The 18,829-nt window shown below is 43.4% G+C and overlaps 1 protein-coding gene across 4 annotated transcripts in view; it reads left to right on the forward strand.

Moving 5' to 3' along the window:
• Positions 1-18,829, forward strand: part of SYT1 (synaptotagmin 1) — a 1,122,517-nt gene that overhangs the window by 478,742 nt on the left and 624,946 nt on the right. For 3 of the 4 annotated variants that reach the window (XM_086919582.1, XM_086919584.1, XM_086919583.1), the window contains one exon: positions 4,830-4,964. In XM_086919582.1, coding sequence (XP_086775708.1) covers positions 4,830-4,964 — 135 coding nt within the window. The remainder of the gene's footprint in view (positions 1-4,829; positions 4,965-18,829) is intronic. The other variant, XM_086919586.1, reaches the window with a different exon arrangement.

Below are 18,829 nucleotides of genomic sequence, written 5' to 3' on the forward strand. Positions count from 1 at the left end.
AGTCACTTTTAATTATGCTGATGACCTCCAGCTTATTTTTAACATTGACTCATCACCCTCCTCTATGGAGAACTTTCAATCAACCATGAACTTCATCCTCAACTGGATGAACCTAACCAGTTAAAGCTTAACCCTGACAAGATGGAGCTGGTCCTCACAGGGTACTCAGCTAATCCGTGGAACTCTAATTTTTGGCCTCGCTCCTTGGGATGCCCGCCTTCTCCAGTCAGCTCAGTCAAGAGCCTAGGTGTTACAATTATTAGTGATCTCACCATGAAGGCCCAGAATAAATTGGTGGTTTCCGTCTTCGTCTTCCACTTGCGAAGAATTCGGAAAATAAGCAGATTCCTATCCTTTGAGGCTCTTATTAAAGTCACTCTGGCCCTAGTAATGTTGCGTATCGACTACGCCAATTCACTGTATGCCGGAATCCTTGTATATCAATCACACCGGTTACAAATGGTACAGAATCAAGCCGCTAGGCTTGTCTACGGCCAGCCGAAATTCTGCCACGCAAAACCCCTGCTTAAGAGTCTGCACTGGCTCCCAGTGACCCAGCGCAGCCTCTTCAAACTTGGCTGCCTAATTCACAGAGCCTTGTCCTCCCAAGGACCTGTTTTTATCGCTACCAGAAAACAGCGCTACGTCCCATCTCGTGACCTACGTTCGTCCAATTTGAACCTATTGGCCCCTCGTGTTTATTTAAACGTAAAAAACACGGCAATCTAAGATTCTTCCCCCTGGCACCACATTTCTGGAACACCCTCTCCCAGGGATTCCGCCAAATCCCCTCCTATCCTCAGTTTAGGGAATCGCTGAAAACATGGCTTTTTTCCGGGCCTATAACTAGTTACCTCCCGTCGCATCTGTCAATGCCTCTCTGCCCAAGCTCCAAGAAACCGCTGGTGAACGTACACTCAACAAATAATTTTATCATATCATATCAAAGCAGAACAGCTTAATGCCGTTAATGAAATATAATTACGGAAAACAAGATAGTTATATTTGGAAATCCTATGATATCATCACTGCAGTAAATTTAGAGGATAAAAAAGTTACTAGGATTAAAATAAAATAATTGCAGTTAAAATAACAAGGATTCAAAGGCCAAAAAATCCATAAAGTAGCACATCTAAGAACTGCTAAAGGAGTGGGGTGCTCTTTTTTAGGAACAGATCTTTAATTGAAAACGTCAATAGTACCTGATGGGTGGAGCTTTGAAAATGGCTTTTAAAGGGATTTTAGAAGAGGGCAGAAATGGAAAATTCATCAAACATTGACCCTCCGGCTGAATTTGTTTGTAAACAGCAATTCCCACTTTAGCCAAAGCAAAATCATTGTGTCTAGGGTCTGTGCACAACTTGCTGCTCTCAATTTAGTGATGATATGTTGGATTGGTCCTAGGATTTCCTGAGTAACACTTAAAGCAGCAGTGTTAGAGATTTAGAAGGGTACACAAAGTGCCTCTCCTACTGGCCCACGTCTATTTCATGTTTCATAGACTTCTATCTTGTTTACATATCAGGTCTATCAGATGCAGCCAAGGGATCCACCTACTTGCAAACTTCCCACAATCTAGCTCTTCCAGACAACTTTCTAACCTTAAAATAATGCCTGACTACACTTAGCAGGCTGACCCTGGGCTGATGCAGGAGGTCATTCAGATGCCACCTCCCTGTTATTTGGCCAAAAGGTAGCACTTTTGTGCATTAAGTATTCATGCCATGTAGATGGACTTCCTCACAGGAACATGATCATGGAAGAATTCAGAAGAACTATTGTATTTATTTTTATATTTAAATTACCATATGATTAACTAGCACCTGTGTGTGTCCAGGCACTTTAAATTTAGCGTAGACCATTACAAATAATATGATGAGAATAGAGAGCAACAAGAGAAGACAACCCACAAATAGAACAGAATTAAAGTGTATAGCACAGTGCAAGCACAGCAATAAAACTGAGACATTTAGGGGCCGATTCCGATCTGGGTCGGAAATCACTCCGAACGAACCGGATCCGGGGTGTTTTCTGGCCGATCCGGGCTCCTGCAGTCCGACCGAGCAAGTACGATTCGGCCGTATGCTGTCGGACTCGTTTCGGTCGGACTCCCATTGAAGTCAATGGGAGCCGGTCGTACAACGCGTTCATGGGCTCCCATTAACTGAATGGGTACATTCCGGACAAGTGTGCGCCCTACAGAGGGTATGCGTTGGTGCCATCCGCACCTTACCTGCCTGTGTTGGGGAGACCCATGTGTCTCACCCTGTGTCCGAGCCGTTAGGCTGCGGGTAAGAGGGGGTCCGATGCGGACCCCCAAAGTCCAGCTCCGGGAGCTATTGTGAGCCGGAAGCTCCAAGTAGATCCGGCTGTCAGAATTGAGCATCGAACTGGCTCGGTCGGAATTCGACTCCATTGCGCGCCACGGTTAGCTTACGGCTGAGCCATATGGAGCGGTTCGGACCCGGAAACGATTCGGACGGAGATTTCGTGCTTGATCGCATCGTACTTCAACGTCTGGACCCGTATACGAACCGGACGGAAATTCAGGCACCGAGTCTGACCCGCTAATGCCGAACCCGATTCGGAGGCCTTCCGACCGAGATCGGAATCGGCCCCTCAATAGGACATTGGGGCATTGGCAGAATTGTATCCTGTATGGTTGGCAAGGGGAAGAGGGACCTCATGGTTATCCGGGGAAAGACAGAAATATGTGTTTTTACTTGCTTTTGAATGTGATCTGGGAGGGCTGCCTATTAATTTCGAGTGGTTGAGAGTTCTATATTTCAGCTGATGCCAAAGAAAAGGAGCAATTCTGGTAAAGAAAATTCTGAACCCAGAAACCTCTATCCATTAAGCATTTGGGCTTGAAAGATTTTAAAGGCATCTGGAGGCAGGCAGTAGAAGAAGAGGCAGGATGGGCTACCTAGATGCATTTTTTTAATGAAAAATGCTTCAGTAAGGAGACATTAATAATGTTGATAATTATAATTCTTGTTAGGATAAACTGTCAGCAAGGTATTTTTGGGAACTAAATGAAGAATTCTATCCTGACCTTTCGATCTTGAAGTGTCTGGCAGGATAAAAGGTGAACGCTATGCAGATGTAATGTTTTTGTTGGCAGCAGTACATCAGAGTTCGAAGTGATCCTTGCATTTAAAGGTAGCCAATGGTGCACCTGAAGCATGAGAGTGATGTGGTTGCGATGAGTATAGAGTAGCTACTGCTGCCATACCTCCTCCAGGCTCCGTTGCTCACCTAATAAATATGCTGCACAACTGTAGAATGGTGGCATAGACCCACGGCTACCAGAAAAATCGAATGATAGACCAGCCTACTCCATTCCCCCTGAGCAGAAGACATGGCTGCTAGAGTGTACGAGTCCAAGCTTCTAAATGCCCAAGTGAATAGGGGAATCCTAGAGGAATGTACTCTAATTGTTCCATTACTTAGATGGTCAATCAGTTGCCTCAATTTGTACATGTGGCATTTTCCAGAACCTAGCCTTTCTGCTTTTCATGTCACAAAATGTGAGTTCAAAGTTTAGCACTTTACATCCTTAAAATCAAAGCAAGAGGGAGCAGCCTGTTTTATTATATATATATCAAAAAGACTGTAGTAAATTTGGCAGATTCATGATTCTGACCAGGACCAGTTACGACAAATGTGGATGGTGTAATCGGAATCAACAATGCTCTTAGCTGGCAGCAAGCAATGTTTGCTTCCCATGTCACTGTTCTTAATTGGCTGGCGCTTACAATACCCAAGACACTCCATAGCTGGGAGCTACAGCTGTGACCTTCACTCATGAGCAACAACCACGCGCAGAAATGCACACCACATGCAGTTCTTTTGCTTCGCTCTGCACATTTTCAACAGATGTATATTTCTATGTCTTATCTCAAAATCTATAATTCACAAAACACAAAACAACGCAAATGAGCAGAATATATCATTTAGATTACAGATATATTATCACTTCTAATGAGTCTAATTTATTTTGCTTGACCACATACATATATTTAAATGAATTTTGTTCAGCCTGACATTTCATTGAATCTAAATTGAAAATAGAATTGAGTTAGAAGGGTCTTTTTACGTCTTTTCTGATAGCATGATTTTAGCTTTCATTTCCCCATACTCATCCTCTGCAAATGCATTTGAAATGTTGCCTTATTACACGTGGCGCTGACTGTTCTTGAATTGAATCACACATGCGATTCATATTCGGTGGCGCTATACATACCGTAACTGCATGAAGAACTAGATTTGACATTTGCCAATGTGTTTCTTTCTATAATGAACGTGCGGTCTTCCATTTTTAACAGCATGCTCATTCGTTCGATATATGCTGTCATGAGAAATGGCAGTATTTGCCAAGCATGTTTAAAAAAAATATAAAGGGAATATTTCCTTTGTGTTGCAAGCTTTGCTGTGAATTTAGCCTCCTTTAACCCTACAGGGTATCACACACCTGACTGCTGAAGGTGACGTCAGCAACAAGCTGAGTATTGAATAGCTGTTTATGGAAAATCCACAAATAGCTTAGAGTCTTTTTATTGTTCATAAATGCTTGCAACATGTAAAAAAGTTGTTTTAGCTCAGGGCAGCTTCAGACTATTTGTCTATTATAGAATTGCATTGCATCCTCGTAGCTTGCCAATCAGAATTCATCCTCCATATCCATGAAAAGTGTGGAGGGAGGGACTCACTGAGAAGGTCGTCCTTCAGAGCGTGATTTTAACTGGCTGGTCTGCAGGCATGACCACAGACCGGTCGGGTAGACCTGTCAAGCAGGAAATTCATAGATTTGCATTTACTCTTTGCAGGCCCTCAAGGAAGATGATGATGATGACGATGCAGAAACCGGTTTGACGGATGGGGAGGAGAAAGAAGCGCCAAAGGAGGAAGAAAAACTGGGGAAACTCCAGTACTCGCTGGATTATGATTTCCAGAACAACCAGGTTGGAAAAATCTAATATTTTTAATGAAAAGCTGAAAAAAACCTTAATGAACAGTACACCCCATCCCTGTGTTATCACTCATAGACCGTTACTCCGGGGTAAACTCGTATGTTGTATTCAAATATAACCATTTCACAGAGTAGCCATCTACCAAGCACAGTAACCTTTACACATTACTCAAAACCGTGGTAATTTGTGGCATAAGTAGTTTACCACTACACTTCTATGTAGTCTCCAAAGTTGTGTTATGTCAATATTCACAAAAATAAGGCGATTTAGGCCTTTTCCGGAATGTATGTGTTCGGTCTGAATGCATTTCGTTTTAATGATCATTTAGAATAATTCTCAGAAAGAAAGTATTTTCCTTTCAGGTAGTTTTTCCACAAATGAATTATGTTGCCGCATCATACTCAAGGGCGTAGCTAAGGGTGCCCACCTGGCATGGAGGCAAATTCTGGACAGGACTGTAAAAAATTCAGGACGAAGTGTCAAAATTCGGGACAAAAGGTCAATTTTACACACACATCAGTGGTGCGGCTATTCCCCACTACTATATTAATACGTTTATTTACTATTTCTTATATTGTACGTATTTACTATATTGATAAAATGGGCAATATGAGATTGCCTATAGGCCTTCTACATTCAGATGGTGCATTATATTCTTGTCCCTCAGAAAATTGATGCCCTTGAGCACAGTGTCAAGAGCATAACCCCTACCCAAATGCACTCCCTCTTTCTTGGAGAGAAAGCATCAACAACATTTTAATTATGTTTCCAAACATTTTAATGCCCATGACAAACAGTTGGGAAAGCATTAAGGTAAGTGACTTTTTCAGCTGCTCAAATTAGACATCAAGCCTAAAAAAATTAATGAGGCAGAGAAGATGGTCTGGGGAGTTCAGACAGAATATCGGAACCAAAAATATTGTTGGATAAAATAATATGTCAAGAATATCGAGGACAAAAATAATGTAAAGGTAAGTTTCTATAGTTAAGGTTTTACTTATTATAGCTCCACATATATGTACCTTGGCAATATATATATCTTCAAGGTACATAGATGTGCAGTTAGGAAAAGTAAATCTATACTTAACTATTTGCACTTACCTTCTTGATATTTTGGTCCTCGATTTTTTGGGCACAAAATTGTGTCCATGCAATATTTTTGGGTCTGATTTTCTGTCAGTGAGCCTGATGTGGGTGACAGTCTCATATGAAATTGCACAATGATAGGTACCCACAACTTGTCTGTGCTCCCACAGCACCAAGAAGACCTGTCTAATACAATAGAGTGTGTTTCAGGCTCTCTTCATTTATCCCAGGACTATGGATCACCAGAGAGAGAATTAAAGAGCAGTAGGAAATCAAGATCAGATGGGAGATCCATTGCAAATGATTTAAAGGTTCATTGCTAAGAACTGGACATATAAGCGTGAGAAGAACAAGGTGGAGCAATTCTTAGAATCAGATGGGCCTTCCATGAATAACGGAAAGTATTACATACTTGGAGAGTAGTCTGTGCAGAACCATCAGAAACTGAAGAAGCACTGTCAAGTGGTGGAATAAGCAGTGTCCACCCAACCTACCAAACTCTACAGGTGCAGTGGTCTATTGGTAGAGTTTGTGAAGGGCAGGCATCGACCAGCACCCTTGTAAAGTTGGGCCCTGAGCAATTGTCCATTCTGTCCATGTCTTGAAATGGTTCTGTAGTCGAGCTAACCCCTAATCAATGGTCTGGTTCATCCTTAAGTGCCAAAAAACATGCTGAATATTCCGAATATATGAGATGCGAATTACACAACAATCAAAATATAAAAACATGATAAAGACTTTAAAATGTAAAAAAAATATATTTTGCACATGAAAGTGTTTCAATTTAATGCATTAGATGACAACATTGCATTGACATTTATTTCAAGTGGAAGTTTCTAAAAATGAACTTTAAAACATTTCTTAACCCTCCCTCCTGACAAAGCCATGAGTGAAAAAAGTGAACCAATTGTCTGGTGTCTCTTATATCATGGCTAATAATATTTGTATGGCTGGAGGAACATATCAGGCTATTAAAGCATATACAAGTGAGATTTTTTGTCTAGGATCTATATTGAACTGGAGTACTTGAAAGTGCCTTAAATATCACTATCAAGTATACCAGACACATAAAGTAAGTTGATTTGACTTAAATCACACAATTAATTCATGTGGGTGAGCCAGGATTTGAACCCAGGTTTCCTGGTCACACATAGTGTATTTAAATGACTGACTAGATAACTTTCTTTTTCTTAATCCCCTTTAGCACCACAGAACAGTGGCTTCATACAAATAATTTTGTCAGATGAACAGCTACTTATTAGCAGCACCTAGCTCATCCGCCACTTACATTCGCCACTCTGAGGTAGGCATGAAGCATATTGCTGATATTATAAAATCTCACCCTTTATTACTTTGGCATAAGATATGGAATACCCCTGAAGTAGTTTTTAACCAGGATGTGATTAAGGACTGTTTAAAATTGGATAAGGTGTATCGCATCCCATTGTTACGACACATTAAGGAGATTGCAGATGAAATTGGTCACACAGAATATTTTACAAATCCAGACTGTATGAACATCATCTCCGGAAAGGTCCTAAAAAAGGATTATTGGTCCTAACTGGAGGAAAAGCGATGGTTTCTGGAGAAAGAAAAACAATCGGTTATGGATAATCATATTATGCTGACATGTACAGGGATACTGCCATATCTGTCATAGGTCACAAGACCCTTTGATCGGATGTTACTGACGCACTTCCGCTTAGGTATTGTGCACAGGCTCACCACATTCCCCATGATGAAGATTGGTCACATACTTTAGCACCATGCCCTTATGATTGTATCTCGGCACAATCAACATTGCATGTAATTCTTTTTTGTAGGTTTTACACGTTGCCGGGAAGATCCTTTTTATTACCGATTTTAAAGCAGCAAGGGCTAAGACATTGTAGAGCAGCATAGATAAAGTTACAATGTATGGAAGATGATTTGACAGTGGGGCTTGTAGCAAGGTACTTAAAATGTGTGATGAGATTAAGAAACACAATTAGGTTGTAAATTAATTGTTCTGTCTTATTTATCTCCCAGGAAATATAATTTTATCTGTGCTTTTATGTTTTTCAAAAAGAAATACAAATAAAGTAATTTGACTGACTGAACAGTAGACTGTGTTTAGTAAATACAGATCACAGATTAACTTTACACAATATGTGTTGGAAATGGCCCTTCCTACGGTGCTTTCCCTTGACTTTTTTCTTTTCCCCTTCCCACTTTTCTGCCGCTGTGTATGCCAGCCTTAGGCCTTAGGCCTTAGGCGTGTTTGGAGCTGTTGTGCAGTGTCAAAGCATATGCTCGTCTTATGCATACTGTGGATCAGTGTATATATGATTGGCGGATTCGAGTAAGTTCCTGTAAGTATCTGTAAGTTCCTTGTCGTGGGATAAGACCTATACCAGATGCATGTATCGCTAAAGTGCCTCCGTGGGCGTGCCACACTGGTTGTGCTATCCATGAAGGAACCTCGTCGATTGTGCCACGGGTTTGCCCCAGTGGGGCCCGTGTGCACGGTTACTGTTACTCAACTTGGCATTCACAAACCTGCATGCCAAGGTTCTGCACGTTTCTTACCATATCAGTGATCTCCCTGGTGACAGGGTGCGATGTTGGGATGAGGTGTTACCTGCAAGAGTCATGAATGGCACCGGATGGTGGGTTCAGTATGATGGGGGCTGCTTCTCTCAGTGGATTAGCATGAGGGAGTGTAGGGAAAGTCTGTCAAGCAGTATTTCCTATGGGCAGGATAGTAACATGTTTGGTATCAATGAGTTCAAAATGGCTAATCCTCTCCAGTAGCGGGAGTAGGTTCAACATTACAGTGGTGGAAATGTCACATTGGGAAAGTACTCTGCAAGGGCCGGTGAGCTGGCCTCCTGTCCATGAGATCCCAGGGATACAAAGGATCTCACTGGCTCCACAAGGGCCACTCTGGGTGCAGCAGAGACAGGTTGAAGAGATCATGGTTGGGACAAGGATCGTCCTGACATACACCATCTTCTCGTTGTGTAAGAGGAGTGTGCTCAAAGATCAGCAGCCATCTTAGGTGCCAGAATTTGAGGAGTTTGAGGAGTGTGGGGGGGCCTGAAGAATCTGAGGGACCCATGCTTGCCACCAGGGGACGTGTGCTTGCTTGTACTCCAGGGCCAGTGGTGTCCAGGGGTAATTGGGGGAGCCTGAGCCAGGGCTATGACTGTCTTTGACATCCAGATCAGTAGGATGACATGCCTGATATTATGGCCTGTGGCCGAGGTCATTCTGTCCCTCTCCCTATACCCACACCACTGGTTGCTTTGTTGTGGAATACACCTTGACAAGACTGAGGGGTCTTGTGTGCCCTATGGGCATCTGCAGCATGCTTTCTGGAGTCTACAGTAGGTTATACCATCGCTTGTGGGAAAAACATTTCACCAAACGGGAAAGTACGCCAGCTTCCTGGTCACAAACTTTTGTCTATGGGGGGATAGCGATCTCACACTCCTGAAGGTTCCATCGGGCACCTGGGGGTCTAATCCAGAGGGACACAACTATGTAACTGTTTCTTTCTGTGTTAGGTGGTTCTGACTTTCTATTCAGCAGGGCACCAGCCGGGGTAAGGTGCATTGTTGGCTGTTGGAGTTGAGGGACTGCAGGGCTGGGTCTTGAGGCATAGTCAGAGACTGGTGACTGTTTGACCTTTCTGCATTGGAAAAGTCTGACAATTGCATATAACTGTGAAGTGGATATACAATGTGTGTTTTGTTTTGGTTTCAATAGAGAAGTTTGACAATTGCATATAACTCTAGAGTGTATCTACAATGTGTATCTCGTTTTGATTTCAGTGTGTGTGTGTGTGTGTAATTCAAAGTCAAGTGTTTTTTTACACATACAGTGTGGATTCTTTTTGTCGCAAATGCAGTGTGTTGCGAGGGGGTTGTTGTGCCAATACATTACACTCGAGCCCTGAGGATAAGCCTAACTGCTCAGTGCCAAGCTAACAGAGGTGAAGCACAAGTTATCGGACAAGTGTATCGTACTCTTCCTATTTGGAATGGTGGATTCTAACGGGCTTTGATGCATCTTAACCAGCCCGAAACCACTGGGTCTAACAGTATCTATAAAATCGGTACATAGTGAAGGTGTGGGACTATGGCAAACCATATTTTAACATCACTGGCTTTCTCATGCTTTTCATAGCTAATCAACGCAGCATTTAAAGTGCATTAAAAAAAAGTATGGATACTGTGATCCTAAGTTCAATTGAGACGGGGTCAATGAGCGTGGAGGCGGAATCATAGGCATTGCTAAAAAGAACAAAATATTTTGTCACTATTTTGTTGATCTTTCCCCATTAGGTAACTGCATATAAAGTAATTCACACCTTAAATGAGAAATAAATGCAAGTTAAATTAATCAGTAGGAAATACACTATTTTATACAATGAAACCTCAGTTGATTAATGTGATCTCTGCAGATGTAGGTGTGGGCAATAGGTGTGGGCAACCAGAGGTACATGGAATTGAACCCTGTTTGGGTAGCTGGGAACAGTGACTAAGAGGTCACTGTTCATGAAAAAAAGCATAGTGAAGGTGTACGTTAATATTTTAAATTTGCATTATACATGTATTACATACGCTGCAAATAAATGAGGAAATAAATTTAGGTTAAAGACAAAAAGTAGTTTTTAAAGTGTAGATTTAGTTATATGCGGATTTCACCAAGTGCAAACAGTTTCACAGCTGTCTGTTAAAAACACACACTTCACAGCTCAGCTTGGAACAGCCTAACAATACCTCTCAAAAAAAGAAATCTTTCCCTTCAGGCAGCTTAAAGTGAACTCTATCAATTAACACCTATTCCGGCAGTCAAGCAGCATTTCCATGCGCAGACTAACCAGTTGCACGCATTTACATTTCTTTGAGGCACCTGGCAACCTTACAAGAAGGCTGGCTTCCAGTTTAGCTGTCTGTCCCTGCTTCTGGAGGATGTATGACGTTACAACGCATACCATTACAACGCATTTTTTACTACGCAACATCCATTACAACGCATTCTATTACAACGCATGCCATTACAACGAATTTTTTAAAACTACTTTACAACGCATTCCATTACAACGCATACTACCTTTACAACGCATACCATTACAACGCATACCATTACATTGCATGTATGGTAAGTATTGGATAGTGTAGGGGTAAAAATTACTATTCTAACTCCAGGGGGGTGCAACAGTAGGGTAAGTGTTGGATAGTGTAGGGGTAAAAATTACTATTCTAACTCCAGGGGTTGCAACAGTAGGGTAAGTGTTGGATAGTGTAGGGGTAAAAATGACTATTCTAACTCCAGGGAGTGCAACAGTAGGGTAAGTGTTGGATAGTGTAAGGGTACTATGTGTTGTAATGGTATGCATTGTAATGGTGTGCGTTGTAATGACTGCGTTGTATTGACATGCTTTGTAGTGGTATGCGTTGTAGTGTCATGCGTTGTAATGGTTGCGTTGTAATGGCAGGCGTTGTAATGATGTTGCATTGTAAAAGTTTTGTTTTAATGGTAGTGCGTTGTAAAAGTTGTGTTGTAAAGGTTGTTTACCCTTTTGGATCACTGCACAGGAGATACGCTCCATTCTGCTTCAACTAAACCATCTCAACAGTTGGAGTCAACATTTGTCCTTTAGCACAAAGACTAAAATTACGGACAGTCAGTTGGTGGAAACTTCCATCACGGACAACAGACAGAGTAAATTCAAGAACATGCCACGTAAATTACAGATGGGTGGTCACCCTAGCATAGCTGCATGAGGTGTGACACCTCACAAGTAAATGGATTCTCAGGTTTGGGGGCCCTGAGTCGGGTCTACTATCTCTGTGTCTGTTTTTCTCACATGAGCCAAGAATGAAAGAAAACAGTGATCTTTTATTTAAATGAGAAAGACATAGTACCCATCTGGTGGGTACATTTCTAAATGTGAAACCAGATAACCTGGAGTCTGTACAGGCTTCCCTTATTGTTCAAATTGTGTGATCCTAGAAAGATATTTTATTTCACAGAACCTCCTTTTTCTTTAATATCACATAGAAGAGCACTCATATATTTCAGTGCAGGGTGTGAACTTCATTTAATGGACTATAATTTAGCTCCCTCTATATTTAGAATGAAGGTCAAGTTTAGGGTTTACTTGACTTTTTACTTACCTCTTAGTTCACCAATGCCATTGTCGTTGGGGTTGAGCCAGAAATGTTTCTAAAAAGTGTCACTTTTAATAAATGTCTGAATATGCAGTGATATAATTTGATGTACCAAGGGGAAAAGCTTCCACTTCTTTAAGAAATAGGGCTCATTTATGAGAAATGACGCATCGCTGCGTGAAAGCAGCGATGCGTCAATTCTCAGTGCGCACTTCTTGCGTCATGATTGATGTGTCATATTCATAACATGATGCAACATGTCGCAAGGAGTTACAGATATGTCAGTATTTCTGACGTATCTGTAGGCGCAAAAGTGAAGCATTGCTGGAGTGTGTCACAAAAGTGACGCAACTCCAGCAATGTGTACTTTCACATGGGCAAGTCCCATGTTGTTAGTGCCTGCGTCAGTCTTACGCCTGCCATGAAGCAGGCATAAGATTTTGACGCATTAGCGGCCAAGAAATGGCGCAGTGAAATCTTGTAGATTTCACTGCGTCACTTCCATGACCCTTTTTTGCGTCAAAACGCCCCCCTTACATACATTATACCAGGCGCAGGTTTAATGAGGCGCAGGGGTTTACAAAGTGACGCATCTACCTAGATGCGTCACTTTGTAAATGTGGCGCAACAAGGCGCATTTTTTACGCCACTGGTGCGTCACAAAAAGTGACGCACCGGCAGTGTAAATTGACGCAAGCCTCTTAACCACATCCGTGCGGTATGATTTACTGCCGGGTGCTGACCCCTATTGGAAACGGGCGTGGTCATGACGGAACGGTTCCGTCATGAGCACAGCTCAACCGATGCTCATGACGGAACCGTTCCATCATGAGAATCGAAGGGGATAAATGAGGCCCCTAGACTTTTTTGAACTTTGAGGTGATTGTATCATATTTGTAAAATGAGTTTGTTGCATAACATACATGCCAAATGTTTTCATGGCACCGCTAGAGCATGGACTCATAGAGACAAGCCAGACCCATGCCTCTGCTCTGGCTTGGCTCGCGCTATTAATTTGCCTGAGAGCCCTTCTCTATTTGCTACTCGAGCTTAGTACATAACAATTCAATCAGCACTGACCCTGGAAACAGTCCATCCAAAACCTTGGTCATCTCACTCCTCCACCCGGCAGTCTACTCCTGTTGACCCTTTGAGACCCCTACATCCCTGCTTATACTGCACTATCTTGATGATCATGAGAAATTATCTGTGGCTGGGATTAATTTAAGCATAACATCCATCTCTCTATGTGCAATCTTTGGGGAGGGTTCCGCTGAGATGTGGGTCCCGAGTTCAGTACACCGTGGGTCTAAAGTTACATTTTACCAGCCCAGGATAAATACCACCCTCTGAGATGAAATAATTCATTCCACCCATTACTTTTTGCTTTTTATTTGTTCTCATTGAGACGGCCTAACTGTAACGGGTATGCATAGACATAAGTACCATGCTTAGGGTGCCATGAGAATCAAGCTACACATCAATGACGAGGCCCAACTCAACAGGACTGAAACAGACGGGTGTTGCCTGTGTTCCCTTTCAGAGAAGATGTACCCTAGCATTTGGAGCTAGACTGTTCTTTTTTGGGCGGGAGCAAAACTATTTTGCATATTGTTGGTTCCTGGCTGTGATGACAACATAGACAAGCCAAAAATGATGGAATGGGTTGCAGCCCAGAATAACCCTGATGACTTAGAATACCTATCGATGGCAGAGATTAACTCAAGTATTCCTTCCTTCGATTGCATCACTTACATCAAATTAAATTGGGTGCAAGTGAAATGCCCATTTAGGTGTGGTGAAAGCACGTCAGACTTTTTCAGAGCACCCAATAACTTCATAGTTGTTCAACTATATTGTTATTATTGCGACTGGTCACTCATCAGACACTCCACTTTTAATGTGCACTTCCACAAACCAATGTGGAACGAATGAGTGTTTATTGCATTATGATAATGTAAATACCATTTCACCTGTGCATGCATAATGTCACCTTTTGGGAGTGTAGACTTATTATGCATGCATAATATTCCCGTTTTATGGCTATATGACTCACACAAGGATAAAGCTTTGCTGAATGAGCCCTGTGTCTTCCAGGAGATAATTTGTTTTGTGACTAATGTGGTAAAACATTATTCTACAAACCTGAGTACATGCATACCATCAGGAAAAAACATCACTGGAGAATTACTTCTGAATTGTATTTCTCAGAAAAGTGGCAATACTGTTCTCCAATCTAAAAATAAAAGGCAAACTCTGAATGTGAGCTACACATATATATTCAGTTGGTGAGATGCCAAAGAGGCATGCAGTTATTGAAGAAGTTGTCCTTCTACGTGGATTGTGTAACCCATCCACACATCTTGAGGCCAACTTCTGTTCAAGAGTGGATATTAACCTATTTCTACAATGATGAGTGATAATGTTCTCAGTGACAAATGTACTAATCTGACATCAAAGAATAAAAGATTGTAGACCTAATAAATGTGAAATTAGAAACCAACCTGCCTCACCTCCACTCGGAGGGGTAGAGCTTGTGCATACCTCATGCACCGACATTCTCCTCTGCTGCATGCCTATATAATCCCGGCTGCAGCATGGAAGGAGGTTAGTCATTCTTATGATCTTTTCTAAGATGGAGACATGGACGTTAATTGTTTAGCTGATGAATTTCATTCTCATCTTTCTTCAGATTTACATCAAATCTCTCCCTTTGACACCAAGAAATTAAACACGAAAACCATCCACTGCCCCTGATATTCTCAGTAGGACAAGGCACAAAAAAAAACATTTTGAACACACTGGACAGAGAGCTTCGTGCAAATCATATCAAATTCCCTGGATAAAGTCAAATATATAGAACAGATTATCACCTAGTAAGAAAAGCAAAAAGAAAATCCCAATCTCAAACATTGTAAACACAAAACATTCCCACACGTAATTTATCAAAACAATACAACTCCTAAATATTCCTGCGTAGTCAAGGGGTCTCCCAAGACTTAATTACCTTTATGTATTGCTACTTCCAGAACAAGGCGAAAAACGTCCGGTAATGTTCTGCCACTAATCCCAATTTAGACATGGATAGCTCTGAGTTGACCGATTTAACTGATTATGTACGTTTCAAGGAAGTACCTTTCCCTTTATTAGGTTACATGTCAGAAAAGCAATGCCGGAGGTGTGCAGCTCCTATAGAGAGAGAAAGAGTGTGGTCCTAACCGAGGGGGCACACATGTGGAGTGCTCCTATAAGGAGCAATAGCCCTCACACACCCAGAAGGATGTGATGCTTCATCATCGGGCAGCTCCTCGTTGGCCGGCGCTGCAATGCCCAACGGCCCCACAGGGGGGCTTCTTGCCGGAGTTCTTTTACCTGCCCCGATCCCCCCATGTTTTTGGTTTCAGAAAAGCAGTGCGTCCATTTAACTGCTATCTGCAAACCATCAGACACCCCACTAGACATCTATGCAGCAGCACAAATCAAACTGATATGTCAGGCAGTTATTCCCAGGTTTCTGCAAATCCGTATTACATCTTAAAAAATGGAATGGTTCCAGCAACAGCTGGAAAAGTGACTGTTCTCCCTAATTTTTAAAAAAAACCCTCACTAGACCAGAGGATCCAGCTAATTTTCTCCTGATTTCCCTATCACCTATCTTGGAAAAATTGTAGAGAAGATTGTCACCTTCCATTTGTAATGTTTTGTGGAATCAAACAACCTACATGATGGATTATTAGTTGGCATTAAACCAAGTCATTGATTACCTCAGTTGTTGTTGATGATAAAGAAATGAATAGACAATAGAGGTTTAGGAGCAGTGATACTCTTGGACTTCGCTGCAGCTTTCACTTCTAGTGGCCATGACATTCTAATTTGATAAAAGCCTTAACATCTACACCATGGCCCTAAACTGGGTAAAATCATTAATTACTGTGCAGACTCAATCGTTCCGCCTTTTTTACTCAAAACTGTTCCCATGCCCTGCGGTGTCACAAGGCTTTGACTTAACCCCTCTCCTTTTCAATTGTTATGTTCTTCTCTTTGACTCTTTACTATAAAAAAAATGCAATCCAATATTTGTACACAGATGACACCCAATGGGAAATCAATTTAAAGGATGACCCTTACCACAGCATCTACAGGTTTGTGCTGTTTGTTAAATTCAGTGATAACTATATGTGGCATGTTGGACTTGGCCCTTTTGGTAGGTTCACCCCTAAACTTTTTGCTTTTATATGGGACCTGGTGTTAGTTGTTTTTGGCTTCTGCGCACTTTACCACTGTGTCCCAGTGTAAAGTACATGCGCAATCTGAGTGCATGTGGTGAGATTGTCCTGCTCTCTGATAGGAATGCATAGGGAATATGTGTGTCCATGGTAGTTCCTGATGTGTGGGGAGTGCAGGGGCGAGTTTGGTATGTGCTAATTCTTGAGATTAAATGCTGCGCAATGGTATGCGCAGATTTAATGTGTCTAGTGTAGAAGTACCACTTCTAGAAGTTGGCATGTATGTGCAGTGAATGTGAATTGACTGTCTGGCTTGTGATTGGCTGGAGCTGGCTGGTGTGCCTGGCTCCAGGAGTCAGGATGGGTCTGCCTGGGGGTGAATGGGGAGATCTGCATGTTGATGGCAGGGAGGAGCTGCACCTGGGACCTGAATAGGGCTGTGCCTTCCCTCCACAATGCTGACTCCGCCCCCTGTGGTGCGTCTGATGTCCCAAGCCTGTCCTGTGAATAATGAGAGGGGCTGAGCATAACAAAGTGCTTAAGAACCAGTTGTAACTGGTTCTCCCCCTGCCCTGCAGCCTGAGACAAAGGACAAGGTGTATAAAAAGGGGCTGTGACCCCATGTGAAAGGATCCCTTGCTCCTAACTTGAGGGGGGGGGGGGCTTGCTGCTGCTGCTAGGCACCAGTAGGACTGCCACTGGGGACTGCCTCCCTGCTGCAGGGCCGTGTGAGCTGGTCCCTGGTTCCAGCCTTTGCCCCCCTGCACTCTGAAAGAGATTTTCCCCTGGACTTTGGGACTTGGTGCTGAAGCGCCTGGGAAGCGCTTTTATTTCTACTTCCATGAGGAGCGCTTTGTTCTGATGCTGAGGAGCGCTGTGTTGCTGCCCCAGGAGGACTGCTGGGGGCCTGCAGAGCACGTCGCTGTTGGACTGGCCGCCGCTTATTTTTATATTTAAGTGCACAGATGCCCACCCTGCATTGCCAGCCACATTGGTGGGGACACGGGATACCCCTGCGTTCTGCTGCTTTTACAGCGGGTGCCCACCCTGCTTTATACTGTGATTTGAGGGAGCCTACCCCTCAATTGCCGCCAGAAGAAACACAACCTCTGCCGCGACCCGGGTTGCTATCAATGAGACCCGGAAGTTGAGAGAGCGGCCTTGTAGTGGGCGGGGCGCTCCGCAAGAACCAGGAAGTGGATGGGAGCCTACCCCGTGCTCCTGTGCCAAAGGACAAAGCCAGAAGCTGTCGGGAGCCTACCTCGCGCTCCGGTGCACAGAAGGAGTGAAGTTTTGGTGAGCGGGACCTCCCTGTGAATGCGGGGGCTGCCACACTCTAGGAGAGAGGCAAGAATCAGGCCGGGTGAAGAGCGGAGACTGGGAGATTGAGGAAGGTGGCGGCTCCCTGAGCAGGGCTCCGGAGTGTGGTGGGAGCCCTGCAGGTTACCGAAGAAAGAGAGGACCCGTCCGGAGAGCAGCAAGAGGAGTCCTAAGAAACTCCGGTGAGTGGGGCAGAATGGGTGCATTTTCAGTGCCCACCAGGCACAGTGGTGGCAGTGCCTGTGTCCTTCATCGGCTCCTGGAGAGTGAGCCGCTGCAACTTGGGGGCGCATTTGTTTTTCAAGGGTCCCCTGGATGGGGGACTCACAACAGTGGGTGCCGGTGTCCTAATTTACTAAAGAGGCACCAGGAGGAGCCCAGTGCAATGGGGGTCCCCAGGCATGAAGAGTGCCAGTGTTCTTGCTGATTCAGAAAAGGGGTGGTGATGAACAGAGTGTCTGAATTAAGCAGACCACTCTTACCCAGTCCAAAGATCAGGGCTTGATCCATCACCGTTATTTATCTCACTGCCCCATCCCAGCTCAGAACCTGGCTATATGCAAATTAGTCTGTCCCTGGCCCAGTGCATCATGGGAACAGGGCAGACCAAACTACCAAGCCAATTCTTCACCAGAAAGGAGACAAGCTACCGGGGACCGGTTTCTGGCATTTCAGCCTCTTCGGCCCGGCTTGCTTGAATCCTGATGGAGCAGTGAGAAAGGGACTCATGTCTGAGTATACCCTGCCACACCTAGAGTGGCCAAAAACGATTCAGAAAAGGGGTGGTGATGAACAGAGTGTCTGAATTAAGCAGACCACTCTTACCCAGTCCAAAGATCAGGGCTTGATCCATCACCGTTATTTATCTCACTGCCCCATCCCAGCTCAGAACCTGGCTATATGCAAATTAGTCTGTCCCTGGCCCAGTGCATCATGGGAACAGGGCAGACCAAACTACCAAGCCAATTCTTCACCAGAAAGGAGACAAGCTACCGGGGACCGGTTTCTGGCATTTCAGCCTCTTCGGCCCGGCTTGCTTGAATCCTGATGGAGCAGTGAGAAA

This window comes from Lissotriton vulgaris, chromosome 1_1 (genome assembly GCF_964263255.1).
Source record: "Lissotriton vulgaris chromosome 1_1, aLisVul1.2, whole genome shotgun sequence".
Classification (NCBI taxonomy): domain Eukaryota; kingdom Metazoa; phylum Chordata; class Amphibia; order Caudata; family Salamandridae; genus Lissotriton; species Lissotriton vulgaris.